This window comes from Desarmillaria tabescens (genome assembly GCF_030435595.1).
Source record: "Desarmillaria tabescens strain CCBAS 213 chromosome Unknown EV420scaffold_20, whole genome shotgun sequence".
NCBI classification, from domain to species: domain Eukaryota; kingdom Fungi; phylum Basidiomycota; class Agaricomycetes; order Agaricales; family Physalacriaceae; genus Desarmillaria; species Desarmillaria tabescens.
Genome location: NW_026848319.1, coordinates 705972 through 721128, shown reverse-complemented (window position 1 = coordinate 721128; position 15157 = coordinate 705972). Strand labels below are relative to the sequence as shown.

The 15157-nt window shown below is 48.2% G+C and overlaps 6 protein-coding genes across 6 annotated transcripts; 4 read left to right on the top strand and 2 right to left on the bottom strand.

Annotated features, from left to right (window-relative positions):
* Positions 1-71: 71 nt before the first annotated feature.
* Positions 72-2246, top strand: EV420DRAFT_1547881 (uncharacterized protein). Its single transcript, XM_060473365.1, has 2 exons — positions 72-1566; positions 1618-2246. Exons 1-2 carry the CDS (start codon positions 370-372, stop codon positions 2068-2070), a joined length of 1650 nt encoding a protein of 549 aa, XP_060330175.1. The 5' UTR covers positions 72-369; the 3' UTR covers positions 2071-2246.
* A 1219-nt stretch (positions 2247-3465) lies between these two features.
* On the top strand, positions 3466-5926 carry EV420DRAFT_1687848 (guanine nucleotide binding protein, alpha subunit; the record flags this gene model as incomplete). The annotated part of the gene is made up of 15 exons (XM_060479303.1): positions 3466-3579; positions 3639-3684; positions 3741-3767; positions 3820-4345; positions 4393-4445; positions 4505-4614; positions 4668-4676; positions 4732-4762; positions 4818-4861; positions 4912-5025; positions 5087-5136; positions 5190-5304; positions 5362-5379; positions 5432-5465; positions 5516-5926. 15 exons carry the CDS (start codon positions 3466-3468, stop codon positions 5563-5565), a joined length of 1341 nt encoding a protein of 446 aa, XP_060330174.1. The 3' UTR covers positions 5566-5926.
* On the bottom strand, positions 5647-6780 carry EV420DRAFT_1480464 (uncharacterized protein; the record flags this gene model as incomplete). The annotated part of the gene is made up of 2 exons (XM_060469672.1): positions 5647-6044; positions 6105-6780. 2 exons carry the CDS (start codon positions 6778-6780, stop codon positions 5647-5649), a joined length of 1074 nt encoding a protein of 357 aa, XP_060330173.1.
* Positions 6781-9732: 2952 nt separating this feature from the next.
* Positions 9733-11239, top strand: EV420DRAFT_483686 (uncharacterized protein). The gene is made up of 3 exons (XM_060482334.1): positions 9733-10119; positions 10183-10567; positions 10624-11239. The coding sequence occupies exons 1-3, from the start codon at positions 9764-9766 to the stop codon at positions 11065-11067; spliced, it is 1185 nt and encodes a 394-aa protein (XP_060330172.1). The 5' UTR covers positions 9733-9763; the 3' UTR covers positions 11068-11239.
* Positions 11240-11549: 310 nt separating this feature from the next.
* Positions 11550-12521, top strand: EV420DRAFT_1271296 (uncharacterized protein; the record flags this gene model as incomplete). Its single annotated transcript, XM_060467629.1, has 1 exon — positions 11550-12521. One exon carries the CDS (start codon positions 11550-11552, stop codon positions 12519-12521), a length of 972 nt encoding a protein of 323 aa, XP_060330171.1.
* Positions 12522-13381: 860 nt separating this feature from the next.
* EV420DRAFT_1271118 (uncharacterized protein) lies at positions 13382-14422 on the bottom strand (the record flags this gene model as incomplete). The annotated part of the gene is made up of 5 exons (XM_060467620.1): positions 13382-13501; positions 13554-13834; positions 13883-13994; positions 14048-14332; positions 14390-14422. 5 exons carry the CDS (start codon positions 14420-14422, stop codon positions 13382-13384), a joined length of 831 nt encoding a protein of 276 aa, XP_060330170.1.
* Positions 14423-15157: the final 735 nt, after the last annotated feature.

Here is a 15157-nt window from a genome sequence, read left to right as displayed (position 1 = left end):
AGGTTGAAAGGTCCCGTCCAGTGTCGTATCCTTGTCACCTAAAAATATTTTCATCAGTTTGTAAACACATTCGGAAGCAATTGTGTGGAAAAGGAATTGGCGCATATTTGGAGTTTGATCGTACTTTTGGCCTAAAGCAGCCATCACTGCCTTTCACTCTTCTCTTTCCATTTCGTTTGTTCACTTGGTTCCACCGCCACCCCTAGTTGTGGCTCGAGGGGTAAGTTCTATTGCTACGGGTCTGGTGACCAGCTGTCGGCCCATATACTCATATGTCATGACTTCTTAGTCGGCTCCGAGCTTGACAGCGTTCATTCATATGAACTGAACGACCACGACGACCATTGTATTCCGCCGTTCCTTACATCCATGCTATCGACCATCACCAAGGCATCCAAGATGCCTATGTCCAAGACAGAGATGATTGCCCACATGTCTACGAAACTATCAAACGAGTATTGGATGCTCATCTTTGAACAGCTCGATACCCACGATCTTTTCAATGTAATCTGTACATGCCGCAAGTTCTACCGTCTAGCCCTCAGGGCCCTCTATCGTAACCTTCTCTTCATGGATTTCGGCTACTTCCAGCAGAATGCTTCATTTTGGGAGGGACGGGCGGATAACATGATCGAGGTGCCGAGGGCGCTAGTACTCTGCGCGTTGAAACGTGGCAAGATTGACCCGTTCTCTCCACCTTGTTACGGGCGTGTGTCTTACGATGTCCTCAATCGTATTACTGGCTACCCGTCGCTACAGAAGGTCGAAATATGCGCTTCGTCTCTCAGTCCCAACACATTCTACTCTACCATTCTGCAACTCCCACGTTTGACACGCCTATCCCTTGTTGATAACATATTCGACGTTCTATCTATGTCCTCGCCAGATGGCGAAGCCATCCTTGCCCAGCTTTCTGCGCTACCTTTAACCTACCTTACCCTCCTCGGAAATGTCGCTGTCGGGCCCCGTCGTCATGAAAGAACCCGATACCATTTCCTTCATCTGGCAACAGCAAAGACCCTCCGTGTTTTACACATTGACTGGGACGTGGAGTCGTCCGTGTTCCTTGCTAAAAAGACTTTGGGATACGATGGAGAGCCATTCGACATACCTGAAGTTCTTGAAACTGTCGAGCTTTGCATCAAAAGTGGTACCTCTTCCCCACCCGCCGCATCGCCCAACATCTCTCTCCTTCATGCTTTTCTCCGCCAAAGCGGGCACCACATCAAGACAATGAAAGTGATAGGCCAGTTGGATGTTCGTTTCAAAGTTTCTGGCGATGCGTTGCCTAAACTGGAAGAATTCGGAGGAAACCCATGGGCCACTGTAGCCTTTCTGAACAGTTCAAGACCTATCAAGCACCTCCATATCTGCGATATCGATCAGCAGTCTTCAAATTCCGCGCTCATTCCCCTTCTAACCGCAGTCGCCAAAGACAAGCCAGATCTTCAAACCCTTGATCTCTTTGTTTCAACATGGGATCTAGAGATTATGCATGCGATCAAGCATCTCTTCCATGACCTTCGTGATTTGAGAATCAAATATCAGCGCGGAGGACCCACTGAGGTAAGTAGCGTTAGTTGACGCACTTGGCAAATCTCAAAGGGTCTCATTCAGAATACCCTTGTGGGCCTCGCATCACATTTCTTCGGCAGATTTGCCAATCTTTCGACAGTCCATGTATATAGGATTCAGTGGTGGCCCCAGCCACTTACTCGGAGGTATAAATGGTACAACCGGCGCCTTCTCATGCCCTCTCCGCCACCGCGGTCCAGAGTTCCTGCCGCTCCACCGCCCGAGGTCGTTCAGAATCCCGTTGGTTTGGTACAGCCATGGAACAGAGAATGCAGGATGCTAAAGGAAGTCCAATTTGACAGCAAAAATGTGCTGAGGCGCGTTTCGGATGGAGACCCCTGGGCGAAGCGTCAAGTACAAAGAAGATGCCTTGGATGGGATGATCTTGAGATAGATGCGGAGTATCTGTACGAGCAGAGGGAGCATTTTGAGTGGCAGCTGTTGGATTTTGCAGAGACGTTTACCGCTGCGGATTTGGTGGTTCTATCTATTTGATCTGCATAACATGACTTATGCCTTTATGAATACGCTTAGACTTTTTTATTAGAGTTTCTAGCTAATACTGAAGTACTGTAACCTAAATAATTGGCATATTCTTTCCACCCCCCAATATGATCGAGTTGAATGGCCGGGGCCGTGCGCACGGTCCTTGATCACCCTTATTTAATTCTACTCATAGCAATGGGGGAAAAGGCCACGAGCTGCATGCATTTTATTCATACACAAATTCCTTCGAACACAGTCAAGTGTTGCATCTTAACAATGTTCTCATGGTTCTGGTTGTGTAGACAGCACTGTCAGCAGCTCGCAACAGAGCTTGTCAAACTTCTCGTGCGCAAAATTCACGTATATTATCAGCCCTAGACCTTCACTAACAGCTGTCTTCTTCCAAAGGACCGTTTTGGTACGTCGACGTCGAAATCTACTTCCAGTGGAACTCGGCTTGTCTCTTTGGGTATGGTGCGCAGCCGCGATCCTTGCCTCACAGGATGTCCCTTATTGAGCCACCGACACCCGCACATATATCGGGTCCGAGAGTCGTCTATCGTCGCGACCCTTTCACCTCCGAGATCTTCTCTTCTTTTCTTCGTGTACCATCCTTCGGGTTCGAAATGGGTTTGATCCTTGAAAGTCAATTTTCGCTCGGCTGCGGTCAAATCAGTACGCGGATGATATGACATTTTTACCTGGTGCTCTCATAGCTTATTTGACCGCACTGCAATGTTAAATGCAGCGAACGGCAAACCACAAGCTGATCCAAATGTGCTATTGTCAGCAAAAGATCGGAACTATTCACACATTTTTCCGTATCCTGCTGAGAAAAGTGTGCGGAGTGCAGTCGGCATTCAATCAGGTATGCATATGCATCATAGTTTGAGGTAGCATGTATCCATTCGTGAGTGCCCTATTCGGTTCTTTCCTTCCGCCGTACTAACTGATGATCTGTCTAGTACGACCTAGGCGCCTAGAGTGAGGAAACATCGTTCACGTATCGTTGGCCAGCCTTGGCTTGGGCCCTTTCATCCTGTGAATAGCGGACCGCTGCTCTATCATCTATCAGCTACTTCAGATATACCGTCGCGTTGACAAGACGTTTCAGATTGATTAATCCAGTGTGAGTAGGTAATATCAGCAAATCATTTTGATTGAAATGTGATGTGATGGCAGGTTAGTGTGCCACAATGCGAGGTCAACGAGAGTGCGGAGGGGAATCATGATGCTAAAAGGGTAGTAAGGCCCTGCACTGCCATCACGGATCCACTGGAACGGCAGAATCCCTTTATTCAACTATCATGTTCTCGAACTATATTTGCCACTCTACGTCAGCAACCCCCACCATCTACTGCTTCTCTTTGAATTATGACCACCACCACTGGTCATGTTCGACAAATGCCCGCCCCAACTCCTGCCGAGTGGGATGATATTCCCATCATGAAGCCAGAGAGTGCATTCTTCGATGTACAAGCTCAGACAGTTAGCAACGGTATCGACGAGGAGCTCAAAGTGTGTCATAACAGTTTCCTCTTCCGTGATGATTATCTCAAAATACCTCTCTTCTCCAGAAAGAGTCGCAACGGCGACGAGATGCCAGTCGGAAAGAAGTGAAGGGTATGGAACTATTCAGTTGACTATCTTGGTATGCTAATGTGTTCAATCGCATGTAGTCATGCTGCTCGGGCAGGCAGAGTCGGGTAAGATCTCGTCCCTTATTCTTTGAACCTCCATCAGATAATAGTGTTTCAGGAAAATCCACCCTCCAAAAGCAATTTCAACTTTACTACGCATCTACTTCGATTGAGCACGAACGACCATCCTGGAAACCAATTGTTCACTTCAATACTATCAAAGCCATACGGTTAATTCTCGAGGAACTCGATTATGATCTCTCACGACCCATCATCGACACCCCCGACGACATGCCGCTGCCTGACCCACAAAGAGCCCAGGAAGAAATAAACCAGCTTCGCTCCCAATTACTTCCTCTTGTCGCTATGGAGGATGCCTTAGCCTCCGAACTTAGCGGAGGTATCTCTGTCGGAGGGGGGCGGGCAGGTGTTTTTGTGCGAGCCGGCTGGCAGGCTCTCGTTACCACCGGTCGTAATTGGCCGCTTAGCGATATGAGAACTGCCTCAAAGACCCAGGTGGCGGCAAACATGGCGGCAAAAATACTACACGACCTCCGAAACGAGATCAATACCCTATGGCACCATCCCGCTGTTGGACGTCTTCTAGCTCTTCGTCACCTAAAACTCGACGAAGCAGGGTCATTGTGAGAGATTACCTATACCATAATCCATCACGTCTGATCTTTGCCAGCTTCCTGGACAACCTCATGCGCATCACAGAACCTGATTACATGCCGATAATGGGTACCTCGTGATTCCTGGATCATCTGCCGCTTCTTAGTTCTCACCCCTTCGCGTTTCAGATGATATTCTCAATGTTCGCGTACAGACGCTCGGAGTTATCGAGCACTCGTTCCCAATCAACATAGGCGGAACAATGTATGACTGGAAGCTGTATGATGTTGGTGGTGCCGTGAGTATCCGTTACTTTACATCAGGCAAATCTTCTGAGCCGAGTAATTTTAGCGTGGTCAGGTGAGTGCTACCCGTAGGAATCGCTGGCCAATAAAGCCTTATCATACGTTGGAAGAGACACGCATGGGTGCCTTATTTTGAAGACGGTCAGTGCATTTAGATCCAGCGGCGCCAACTGAATAAGCTCAAGTCTCCGCGCAGCAACTGCCATCATCTTCTTAGCCCCCATATCGGCGTTCGACCAAGTAGGCTTTACGCCATATCATTCAGTCCTTTTCCGCTCACGCAATCATAGTTCCTGGAAGAAGACCCACGTACAAACCGAATTGATGATTCTCTGAAGTTGTTCACTGCCGTATGCTCGAATAAACTTCTGAGAAACACCCACCTTGTTCTCCTTCTCAACAAGGTAACGATCGCTTTCTTTAGCAGTTTGACAAGCGCATAGTGTTCATCCTTATGGCTTTTAGACTGATCTGTTGAGGAAGAAGCTGGAGGCAGGCAGTCAGGTTCAGAAATAGTAAAAGTTCTTCCGGTTGTCTATGATTGGCAGTTGGCTGATGGTTGAAACAGCATTGTCAGCTATGGGAACAGACCCAACAGTTACGAAGACGTATCAGAATACTTCCGGGCCCATTTCATACAGGTACATCGACGCAAGGACATCGCAAATCGTCATCTTTATTGCGTACGCTCTTCTTCCTGGCTTGAAGCACAAGTAACTAACGAGTCTCATGATCTGTAGCATTTCACCTCTATGCTGGTCGGTTTTTGTTACGTCTCCGTAACCCTCAGTGCTAACATTTAGGCCTCAGGATATTGCAGCCACGCAAAGGATTATCGTCAATGGTGAGTGGTACGATTTACGTTGTTACATCTACAGCTGACATGTTCTCTAGTTGGGGAAGCTATCATTAGGCAGCATATCTCGAAAATAGGACTAATGTAATAGCAAGTGTTGCTACGCTTCATGTCATACTACCTATATCAACAATATGTATCAACTGACAAACAAGAAAACTGCTCAACATTACTCAAAGCTACTTATCATCGGCGTCAACTCGGAACAAAGTTTCTGGCTCTTAGTCGCCAACTGATAAACACGCAAGAGACCCCGTTCCTTCAAACCCGCGAGTCCTTCCTGAACTTTCAAGAATTCGGCGTTCGCAGGAAGGGCGAATACTCCTATCGCGACCTCCTTTAGGGAGTCGAACGACGCTACCGACCGGGTAAGGATGTTGTCAATCGCTCTCCAGCCCATCAACTTCTTAGGATCAATGTACACCTCGATAGCGACGTGCTCGAGAATCCCGGGTACTGGGATACTATTTAGGACATTCGAAACCCACACAAGGGAAGCGGGGTACTCGTCCAAAGTCAGTCTCAAGGATCTTAATCGTGCACATCGCTCCAAGGTCATGGGCTGTACTGATATGATATCCATCGTGAGTGACAACGATCCAACTGACGATAAACTGATCAACTTACGACCTATCCTCCCAGGTTTGAGATGGAATCGTTCGAGTGAGTCTCCAAAAGTGCGGAGCAGCCGGTCGACGCAATTGTCGTCCGAATGAGCTAAGCGGAACTCGCGGATGTTTGTCAAGTCCATCATAATTGGGTGCTCATTGGAGAGCCAGCTTCCCAGATCTGGACAATCTACATAATCCAGGGTGAGGAACTCGAGACGTGGCCCCGAGGATCCTGACCGAAATTCCTGTTCCTGTTCCTCACTGACGGTACCTAACTCCGTCGAACGAAGTGCAAGTCCTCGTAGATTTTGACTATGCCGGAAGAGCGACGCAATAGTCTTCCAGCTATCGAAGACCCATGAGGAAAGGCGAACATAGGTTATTGAGGGCTGGCAGACGACTGTTTCGATAGCATGTAGGACACGCGGCGAGAGCGAGTCCCATGATGCGCTGGAATTGGATGATAGTTCAATATGGCGAACATGTGTGAATGCCGTCAGAAGAGAAGGAAGAAGCGTGTCGTCGGCACCTGCTGGAAAGATCCCGGACTCAGGATTGGGTCCTCCACATTCGAAATGTACTTGAAGTTCGTGGATGTGAGGTATCAGTTCTGTATGTTTATAGAGGAGTCTAAGGAGGCGGCTGAATTTGCGGGACGCGAGGGAGGTTATCGAGAAGAGGCAAGGGAACATGAAGGTGTATCTTAGCGAACAAGTGCAAGGCGACTTGTTGATAACCAGGCGCGGCACACGAGAGCGCAGTTAAGCAGCGAAATATTATCGTTGTGGAGATGGTCGATGATATTGTCAATCAATTCTTGAGGTAGCGGCGGCAAACCGACCGACATTGTGGGCCAGCTGGATTCGGATAGATCTGGGTTGATGCTTTCAGAAGAAGAGGAGGGTACGGTGGGTCATGACATACTTATCGGATAGGAGTAAGCCGTCGACATTCGGATCAAAAGCGCGAGTATTCTGGGATTCGATGTTGTGCGTCGTCTAGTAGCCTGAGCTGTTGGATGTAGTTCAACTTGAAGAAATACGATGTCTTCAACACGTGAACTTGGCGTGGTTCTTATAATTGGCTTTCAAACGCCACACCGATAGCTGCACCGTCGCCGACAAATATGGGTATGCTAAATGCTGGGCGGGGTATGAGCGGTGTTTTAATGGGGCTACAATGAAAAGCAGGTCTTACGGGGCAATGAATTTGAGAGCGCAGAGCTTGAATACCAGCTGGAACGGGAGTAGAGTGGGACTACGATGATCGCGTTCAAGTAGGCTTCATTTAAACGATTTTCAGAGTGTCACTGTATGTCGACAAAACAAAGACTAGACTAAACACAAGTTGAACTTGTATTTCAATGTGGCTAGGCCATTGGCAACTTCACGCGTCACGGCTTCAGGCGAATTCCGGGAACGCGTGGAAAATGGGAGGTCAGAATAAGGTCGAAGCAGGTGCTGTTGAGCCCTGTTGCGTTTTAACAACATCGGGTGCAACCGGGCCGCCTCTGCCGGCTGCCTTTTTTCGACAGGGCCGATTCTTTCGCCCTCCTCATTTCTTCCAGAATCTGACCGGCTCTTGAGGCAATTTCCTTGGTTTATACTCAAACTCGAAGGAACTACCTTCTAAGCTATCTCTATCTTTGACTCGTACGTGTACAAGATCACGCAAGTATCACGCCGCCTCGAAATGCACTGCTCCTAGCGGTCGAGGTCTGGTGAGGACTGGAACGTATGAATATCGTTACGAGCCCGAACCTCTAGAATTTGTGAGGATGCCTCTTCCTCCATGGCGGCACCGGTCTAGACACACCTTCGCACATGGCATGCCTTGCATTGTTCTTTTCCGTTGGCACTCAGCAGGTACAAAAGATAAGAAGTTGATAGCCGCGACGCGCCACACCGCGTCATCGCTCGGAAAACGCCCGCATATCGTGGCATGAAACCGATACTCTATGATAAACACGCCATCATCATGATCGCAAGCGTTGAGCATCACCACCTCTGTGCAACGGTCCAACTATTACTGCAACTTGAATGAAAGGGGCGCCTGCTTCGAACTCGTCCTTAAAGCTTCATACCTGTCACGCCGATGTCTTTACTTCTTGATCAGGCTCTCTGAGATAATAAAATTTACTCGTGCCTCTGCTCAAGCGCTCAGGATCCGGAACGAATACTACCTCCTACAAAAGCGTGCGTTCTCAGTTGTGCACATCATCCCGTCTGGGTTCACGGCATATACTTTATTCTGGTGTAAGAAGAGCTCGAGAGCAAAAGCACCCGCAAAGGCGTCGCACTGGTGCCGATGAAGTGTCCTTGTCGTAGGCGCTCACATGTCTATCCCACTGATTGGCGTTATTTTGGGTTAGTCTCCTGTGGATCATCTATTTCGTTCACCTGACTGTACGGCTGACCGAACGTGCATAAGCATTGTTTACAGAGGAAAACAGCCTAGTGAGGCTAAGAGTCTTGACTGACTGCGGACAACAGTCAGCTCCCATCTAAAAGTTTCTCTATGTATGGGGTAATAGATATCGGCGCTCCTAAACGCTAGCCTGACATGTTGTAGCAGCCGACAACATCAGTCTGTACTGATTTTGTTCGGTCCCCGTATACGCTATACACTGAGCTCGGATATCCTCCGAACTCACAAAAAGAAGACTGCCCATATTTCCAATGACTACAGCTTTTCAACTCCACTACCTTTCTCCGGTGCTTCAATTTGGACATTTATGTCTTGTTGACTCGGGTCTTGCTTTTTTGGTATATCGGAACTCCTAGGTGGCGACAAGCCAACAGAAAGGGCTTAGGATTGATATTGGAAGATGTCCGGGTCCCAATTTATCGCGTTCGAGGAGCTACGGTGCCTGTTGCTCCTTGTTCATCATCTTCCAAAAGAACGTCACGTCTTGCAAAGGTTTAGAATGGTGGTTCTCTCATGGCTGAACGTGACTTGTATCATTAGGGGAGATCAATTGTATAGCAAAATATCTCCTTTCAAACCCAGAGGTCCGGGATGAAGATCTATCCTACGACCTTGCCGTTACAATATCCGCTCTGATGGGAATCAGGTAGACGTTTATGCGACTGGAAGACCGCACCGCGCTAGCGAGCATCACATTTGCATGCGCTTCGTATTACTTAACTGTATGTCAAAGAACCATAATATATGTCCTAATGTCAACTAATTTTCTCGAATTCTCAGACTAACGAACAGGGCACCCTCTTTACAGACCTTACGAAATTTAAACCGATACAACTTGGTCCCACGCATGGTGCTTAAGCTTAAATACTAACGGGGATGCAAATATAGCACTTTATTGACCCATTGGAGATTTACCCTTGGTTCGTATTCCCAGTGGGCTGGTTTATCTACTTGGAGGCGACTTAACAATCAATTGTCATTCATGGGTAACTAGAATGCAAGCAATCAACATACAGTTCGGGCTTGGCAAGGGATTCCGACGGTCTATCTCGGTTTCTTCTATTTTCGAGACCATGAGAGATAACCCTAGGAATATAATATAATTATTCACGAAACTTGCACCGCGGGCAGTTTCAGCACGTGACAGATACGCGTCGCGACGCGGGGTACCGTGAGAATTCAAGTTCGATATGTGACCTGTAACGCTTTTGCTTCGCTTTCCTTCCCTTCCCTCGTTGCTTACCGCTAATGGTCTTATACAGACGCAGTTTATCTCATATAACCGAACGAAGAAGGCTCAATGCACGCACACTATCTCTGCCGCTGTCCAAGCAATCTGTTCCTCTCGCTAGTCCTCGACTTCCGACAGAAATGCTGGATGAAATCATTCAGTTTGCTCTTGTGTTTGCCTCGAATGACCTGGACTATCCTGGATTCGCTTTCATCAGATCTTTTACCCTCGCTTCTTCTTGTTTCCGGAAAATAGCCTTTCGGCACTACCTTAGCACTTTAACTCTCAATACTCTATCGCAGTTGGATAGTACCTTCAGGCTGCTTCTATCGCTGGAGAAGGTGCCTGTCACAGGTGCTTTTTCGTGGGTCAGGTACGTGATTTCTTATCTATAGAGACTACAGTGAGCTAAGATCGCACGTATTCTTAACTCTAGGACCGTGTATGCACCTTCAGGAATTCTATCGGCTCAACCATATGCCTCACAACTACGTTTTCTCACCAATATAAACGAACTTTCTATCAACTGCAACCACGAAGGCTTCAGTACCTATCAACAGCGCTTTAAGCTTATCTGCGCCAATCTGACGTCTTACTCCCCCATCATGTCCCTGACTACGCTGACTCTAACTGCTCTACCGCGTATCGAAACCAACTTGCTTCAACGGATCGCTCAGTCCTTTCCTTCTATCGTCAACCTCTATCTCAGTTGCACTGAAAGACTCAACTTCTCTCATTGCTGGTACTGCCTGGAGGACAGTCTCACGTGTACTATGCATTCACCTGTTCCTGAGAGATATCTGGAAGTTCAGGATCTAGCTGTAAGCTTTTGAAACGTATGCAGAGACAAGGCATGCTGACCTTCTCTATCGTCTAGACCGCATTTGCCAATGCACTGAAACCCCTGAAGAATCTCACGCACCTACATCTAGGAGTGTTCCTCTCTCACGAAGACCTCGTCTACTCTCACATGCAGCATGCACCTCGCTATCTTGGACATCCTGAAATCGTCTCTGCATCCAATGAATGCGATATCTGTGCCGATCATGCGAAAGAAGTTCGCATGGACGAATTGGCAGCCAGTCTAATCATAGCGCAAAAAGTACGAGCCCTTCAAACAATAGGCTGGAGTTCTTTCTTTGGATACGGTGGTAGTGATTGGGATAGCAATGGCGAGAAGGCCGATGGCAATGGCTCCGACAATGATGGAGAAGGAGAAGTCGAGGACACCAGTTCAGATATTGTTGGAAACGACTTCAAGACAAAGGTCTGGATTCTGAGAAAGAATGGCCGGGTGCGAGTGCGACGATTGCCGTGGTGAGAGCTGAGCGCTAACCCCGAACGGCACCTTTACGATTTTACCGAGCGTTCTTTTCATGGCATTGTGTGCGATTCTAGACGCTGTTACTATACTTGCTGCTTGATTTCCTTTACTTTCGATGATAAGTATTGTATGTACGATGTTCGGACTGTATTGCCACTACAACAGAAGGTTTTTCAGGTGAACTGATAGTAAGATTGAACAAGGATGTTCGATGTGACCCTTGTGCCACGGTTTTACTAGGGCGTTAAACTAACAATGGCATAAGAGTACTAAAGAAGCAATTATGCAATGCCACGCAATGTTCCAAACACTACCGTGACCCGTCATGGCCGCCTTAACTGTTTTTATATCAAAGACAAACTTGGGTTTCTCTCCAACATTCAACGAACGCACCGTCGCCCTGAGACCGTTCTGCTTCTCGTGACTTATCTTTGCTCTTCACCTGTACCTCTACACTGCGTACTAGTCCCGACATCACGATGGACAGCAAGACCGCCGAATTCGCCAGCCTCTTCGCTCTCTTCGAGGACATTGCTACACGTCGGTCCCGCATGACAGACGACGACGACGACGACGACGACAGGCAAGTCTTGGCCGACGCTATTCCAAAAGACCTCGAGTCCATCGTGCGGAACCTCGCGTCTCTTGTTGATACCCACCCCCAAGTTCAAGGTCGAAGCCGAAGGAACACCGTGACTACTGGTTCCGAAGGCAAGTTCCCACTTGGGGCGCGATACCCATTCACCTTCAAGATGATGCTACACAAGTTGTACGAGTTAGAGGACTGGGGGAAGAAGGTCAAGGACGTTCTGGAGCGGTCGCAGAACGAGTTCAAACCCTTATCGGAGACTCCGGAGAAACTGAAGGACAAGGAGAGGAAGGTGGCACTACCGATTGTGTCGCCAGAACCTCGTGTGCGATTCGAAAAGGATGCTGTTGTAGGCCGGCTTCGCCGGGGGAGTGTTGCGACGACCACGACCACGACAACTACGCGCCCAAGAAGCCATACAGTCGGAGCTATCGGACGGCCGAAAGATCTGGTTACGATGAGAGAGAAGCCGGAAAAGAGTAAGGAGAAGGACAGGGAGACACCAGACGATGTACGGATCATCAAGAAACGATGTGTTGGTAGGAGACAGCCGAGTGAGGCACTTACGGACGAAAGTAGCGTCAGAAAACGACACTGGGTCTATGATGCCGCGGTGTCCTCTTTTGAAGTTAACGAGCGTAGGCGGTCCGTCGAATCCATCACCCCTATCCCGGAGGACAAGGATCTGCAGGATGCGGGGTCAGCAAAAACACCCGGTACTAGAAGGCGAGCTGCTTCGATGTATGTAGGAGCTGGGGAGGGAGCATCTGCGGGGAGGAAGAGACGGGCAATGAGCATCGCTCATGTCACTAGCCCTAGGGGTATTTTTGACGGAGGAAAGACTGTCCCTTTGGCTGCCTGATGGAGGGACATTCCCCAGTGATACAATTTTTCTTTTTTGGGGCTTTGGCTATAAGCCCACTGTATATTTTCTTGTAGCGTTTTGATGAGTTCTCACATCGGTTACGTTCTTTTCCTATCAAGCGGTCTATTAGGGGCTTACAATTAACATGATACAAATAATATACACACTGGACAATCTTGAGATTCAAGAATGTGTGAAATTATTAATATCGCTCCTCGCAGAACGCCGTTGAGTCGGGAATCTGCATGATCTATGTAGGAGCATGATGCGAGCAGTGGGAAGGTTGGCGTCAAAGTATGATGCGTGGAATCGTTTCAGATCCTTGTACCTTTACAACCATATTGTTGGATATTTACATCAGAAGAGCAGCTTCCGGCTAGCCAAACGGACAAATGCTTTAATCGAGGATCAAGATATAGTGGAGTTCAAGGCCGTTGGCGCATGACGTCGGATATACGGCGCAGTGATGGAATGGAGACAGCCACAATTGCTCGAAAACATGTCGAACAGAATTCGGGAGAGGATCGGGATGCTTTTGCTTGGAAAGCGCTGCGGTAGTGACGCGACTGTGAACATCATGTATAACACCAGTAGACGATGATTGAGCGGCCGCCGTTTCAGAGGCCGTTGAACATTCCGTACATAATAGCAGTGTCCGAGGACCGAAGGGACTAACCCGAAGGAGAGAAAGAGAGACCAATCCCACGCGCTCGTCTTCGACGGCATTTTTAGCAAGTCGAGCTATACCATGGGCTCGAGTTGGGCACCAGATGGTCGCACACTGGTTCATGCGACACCAGGAGATGCTCAATAAGCTAGAACGACATAACGTAACGTGACCATCAGTCGCATCACAATCAGTGACGGAGCCGCAATCGAAAGGCATTCATCGAAGAGCGCGACTGAGGGTCCAGGTAGGCCTCGTAGAAACCAACAACAAACTCTTCAGCCTTGAAGCCAAAACGATTATACAACAACTTTTGCAACGTTAGTATGTGCTGTATGCAAAGCGTGGGAAAGGCGACATACCAAGGCGGGATTGTTAGCCGAGACGTGTAGCGTAATGTCTTTGTGAGGGTTTAGTTGGATAAGATGATACAGCATCGACCTGGAATAACATGATATCAGATGATTGTAATCGAGAAAAGGTACATACGTAGCAATCTGTGCGTTGTCCCAACCCGGTTTGACCGCGAGAAAAGTAATATATGTCTCTCGAGGGGAACTGATGATAGCTATCCCAACGACAAGTCGCTTATAGGTTGCGACAACAGTGCATCTTTCGGGCCAGTAGTCAAGGGAATCGCTCACTAAGGCTTCATCAACTCAAATTCACGAAGACAAGGGAAAAAAAGGACCGTCGATTCCCTCCCAGAAAGCCCGTGCAAGGAGCTCGTGGACTTGATCAAGATGGCAAGCCCGGAGAGAGCAATATTCGATTGGAGCGGACGTTTCAATGGCATGAGTTTGCTCCGGGCTAGAACAACATCACTCAGTACGTGTTCGCAAGAGGAAATGGAGACTGACTGCGCCAAGCGATAATGTTGCCGAACATCATTCATAAGCGCCATCCACGGCGTTTCTGTCTCCCAGTCCAGAGCCAGCAGTCCGGGAGTTCTAGACGGCATTGTTCCTTGCAGGCGAGACGCAAACGAGACCTCGTATGCTGTCGTTTGTATATCCTGCAAGGCTTCCAGAACCTTCGGACTTGGAAAATCTTTCTGTTCTGGTACAGATGGTAGCGTGTCTCCGGTTATACTTTCAATTAACAGCGGATCGGCAGGGCCGGTATTCGCTCTGCGCTGCTCCTGTGTCCGAGCTCAAGTGAGAAACTCGTGATAAGGTGCTGCACGTCTAGGTCATACCCTGTCAAGCTTGAGCTTTCGAAGCCAATACATGTGTAGCATAAGGAACGTCTCCTTGTGAAAACGACTCCAGGATGCATGAGGTTTCAAAACGCGTTAAGCGTCCGCAGTTGGACGCCCTAAAAGACAGAAGTCAGCAAGGATTTGAGGGTATCGGCGATATGTAATACAGACATAGTCATCCTTTCCGCCCTCTTTGTCATGTAGATCATTTCTTACTTCAGCATAGGCAGGAACTAAAGGCTCAATAATATCTTCAAACGCTTGTGGAGAATCAAGAGAAGGTGTTTGCCGGAAAAATGACTCCAATGGCATATTTGACTCGCTTGTTGATTCAAGATCCGATCGCTGTCTTCCTCTGTTGAGCTTTTTCCGTTTGGCCATAGTAGAAGTCTGAAAAATACGGTGAGTCGAATCGAACGGCCACATACCACATCAGCAAAAAATTTTCACCCGCTGACGTCGGTTGGTAGGATTGAATGTTTCGTCTGAGTCATAAGATTCATCGGACGGGGACATTTTTAAAGCGTCAGTGGTTTCGAAATGACAGAACCCGAATTTGAGGATGGAAGAGGAGAAAGAAAATCGGCAATCAAAGTATAGCCGAGACTGGAGGGGCAGGGTCAGGTGATTGTCGCGCGCGAACGCGAAGTTTTAATATTGCTATTGACTCAAGACGTCGATCCCGTCTCAGGGCTTTGAATCCAACTTACTACGCTCAGGGAAGTGCTTGAACCAAGTATCATTTTTTTCTGGTTCGGGCATCAT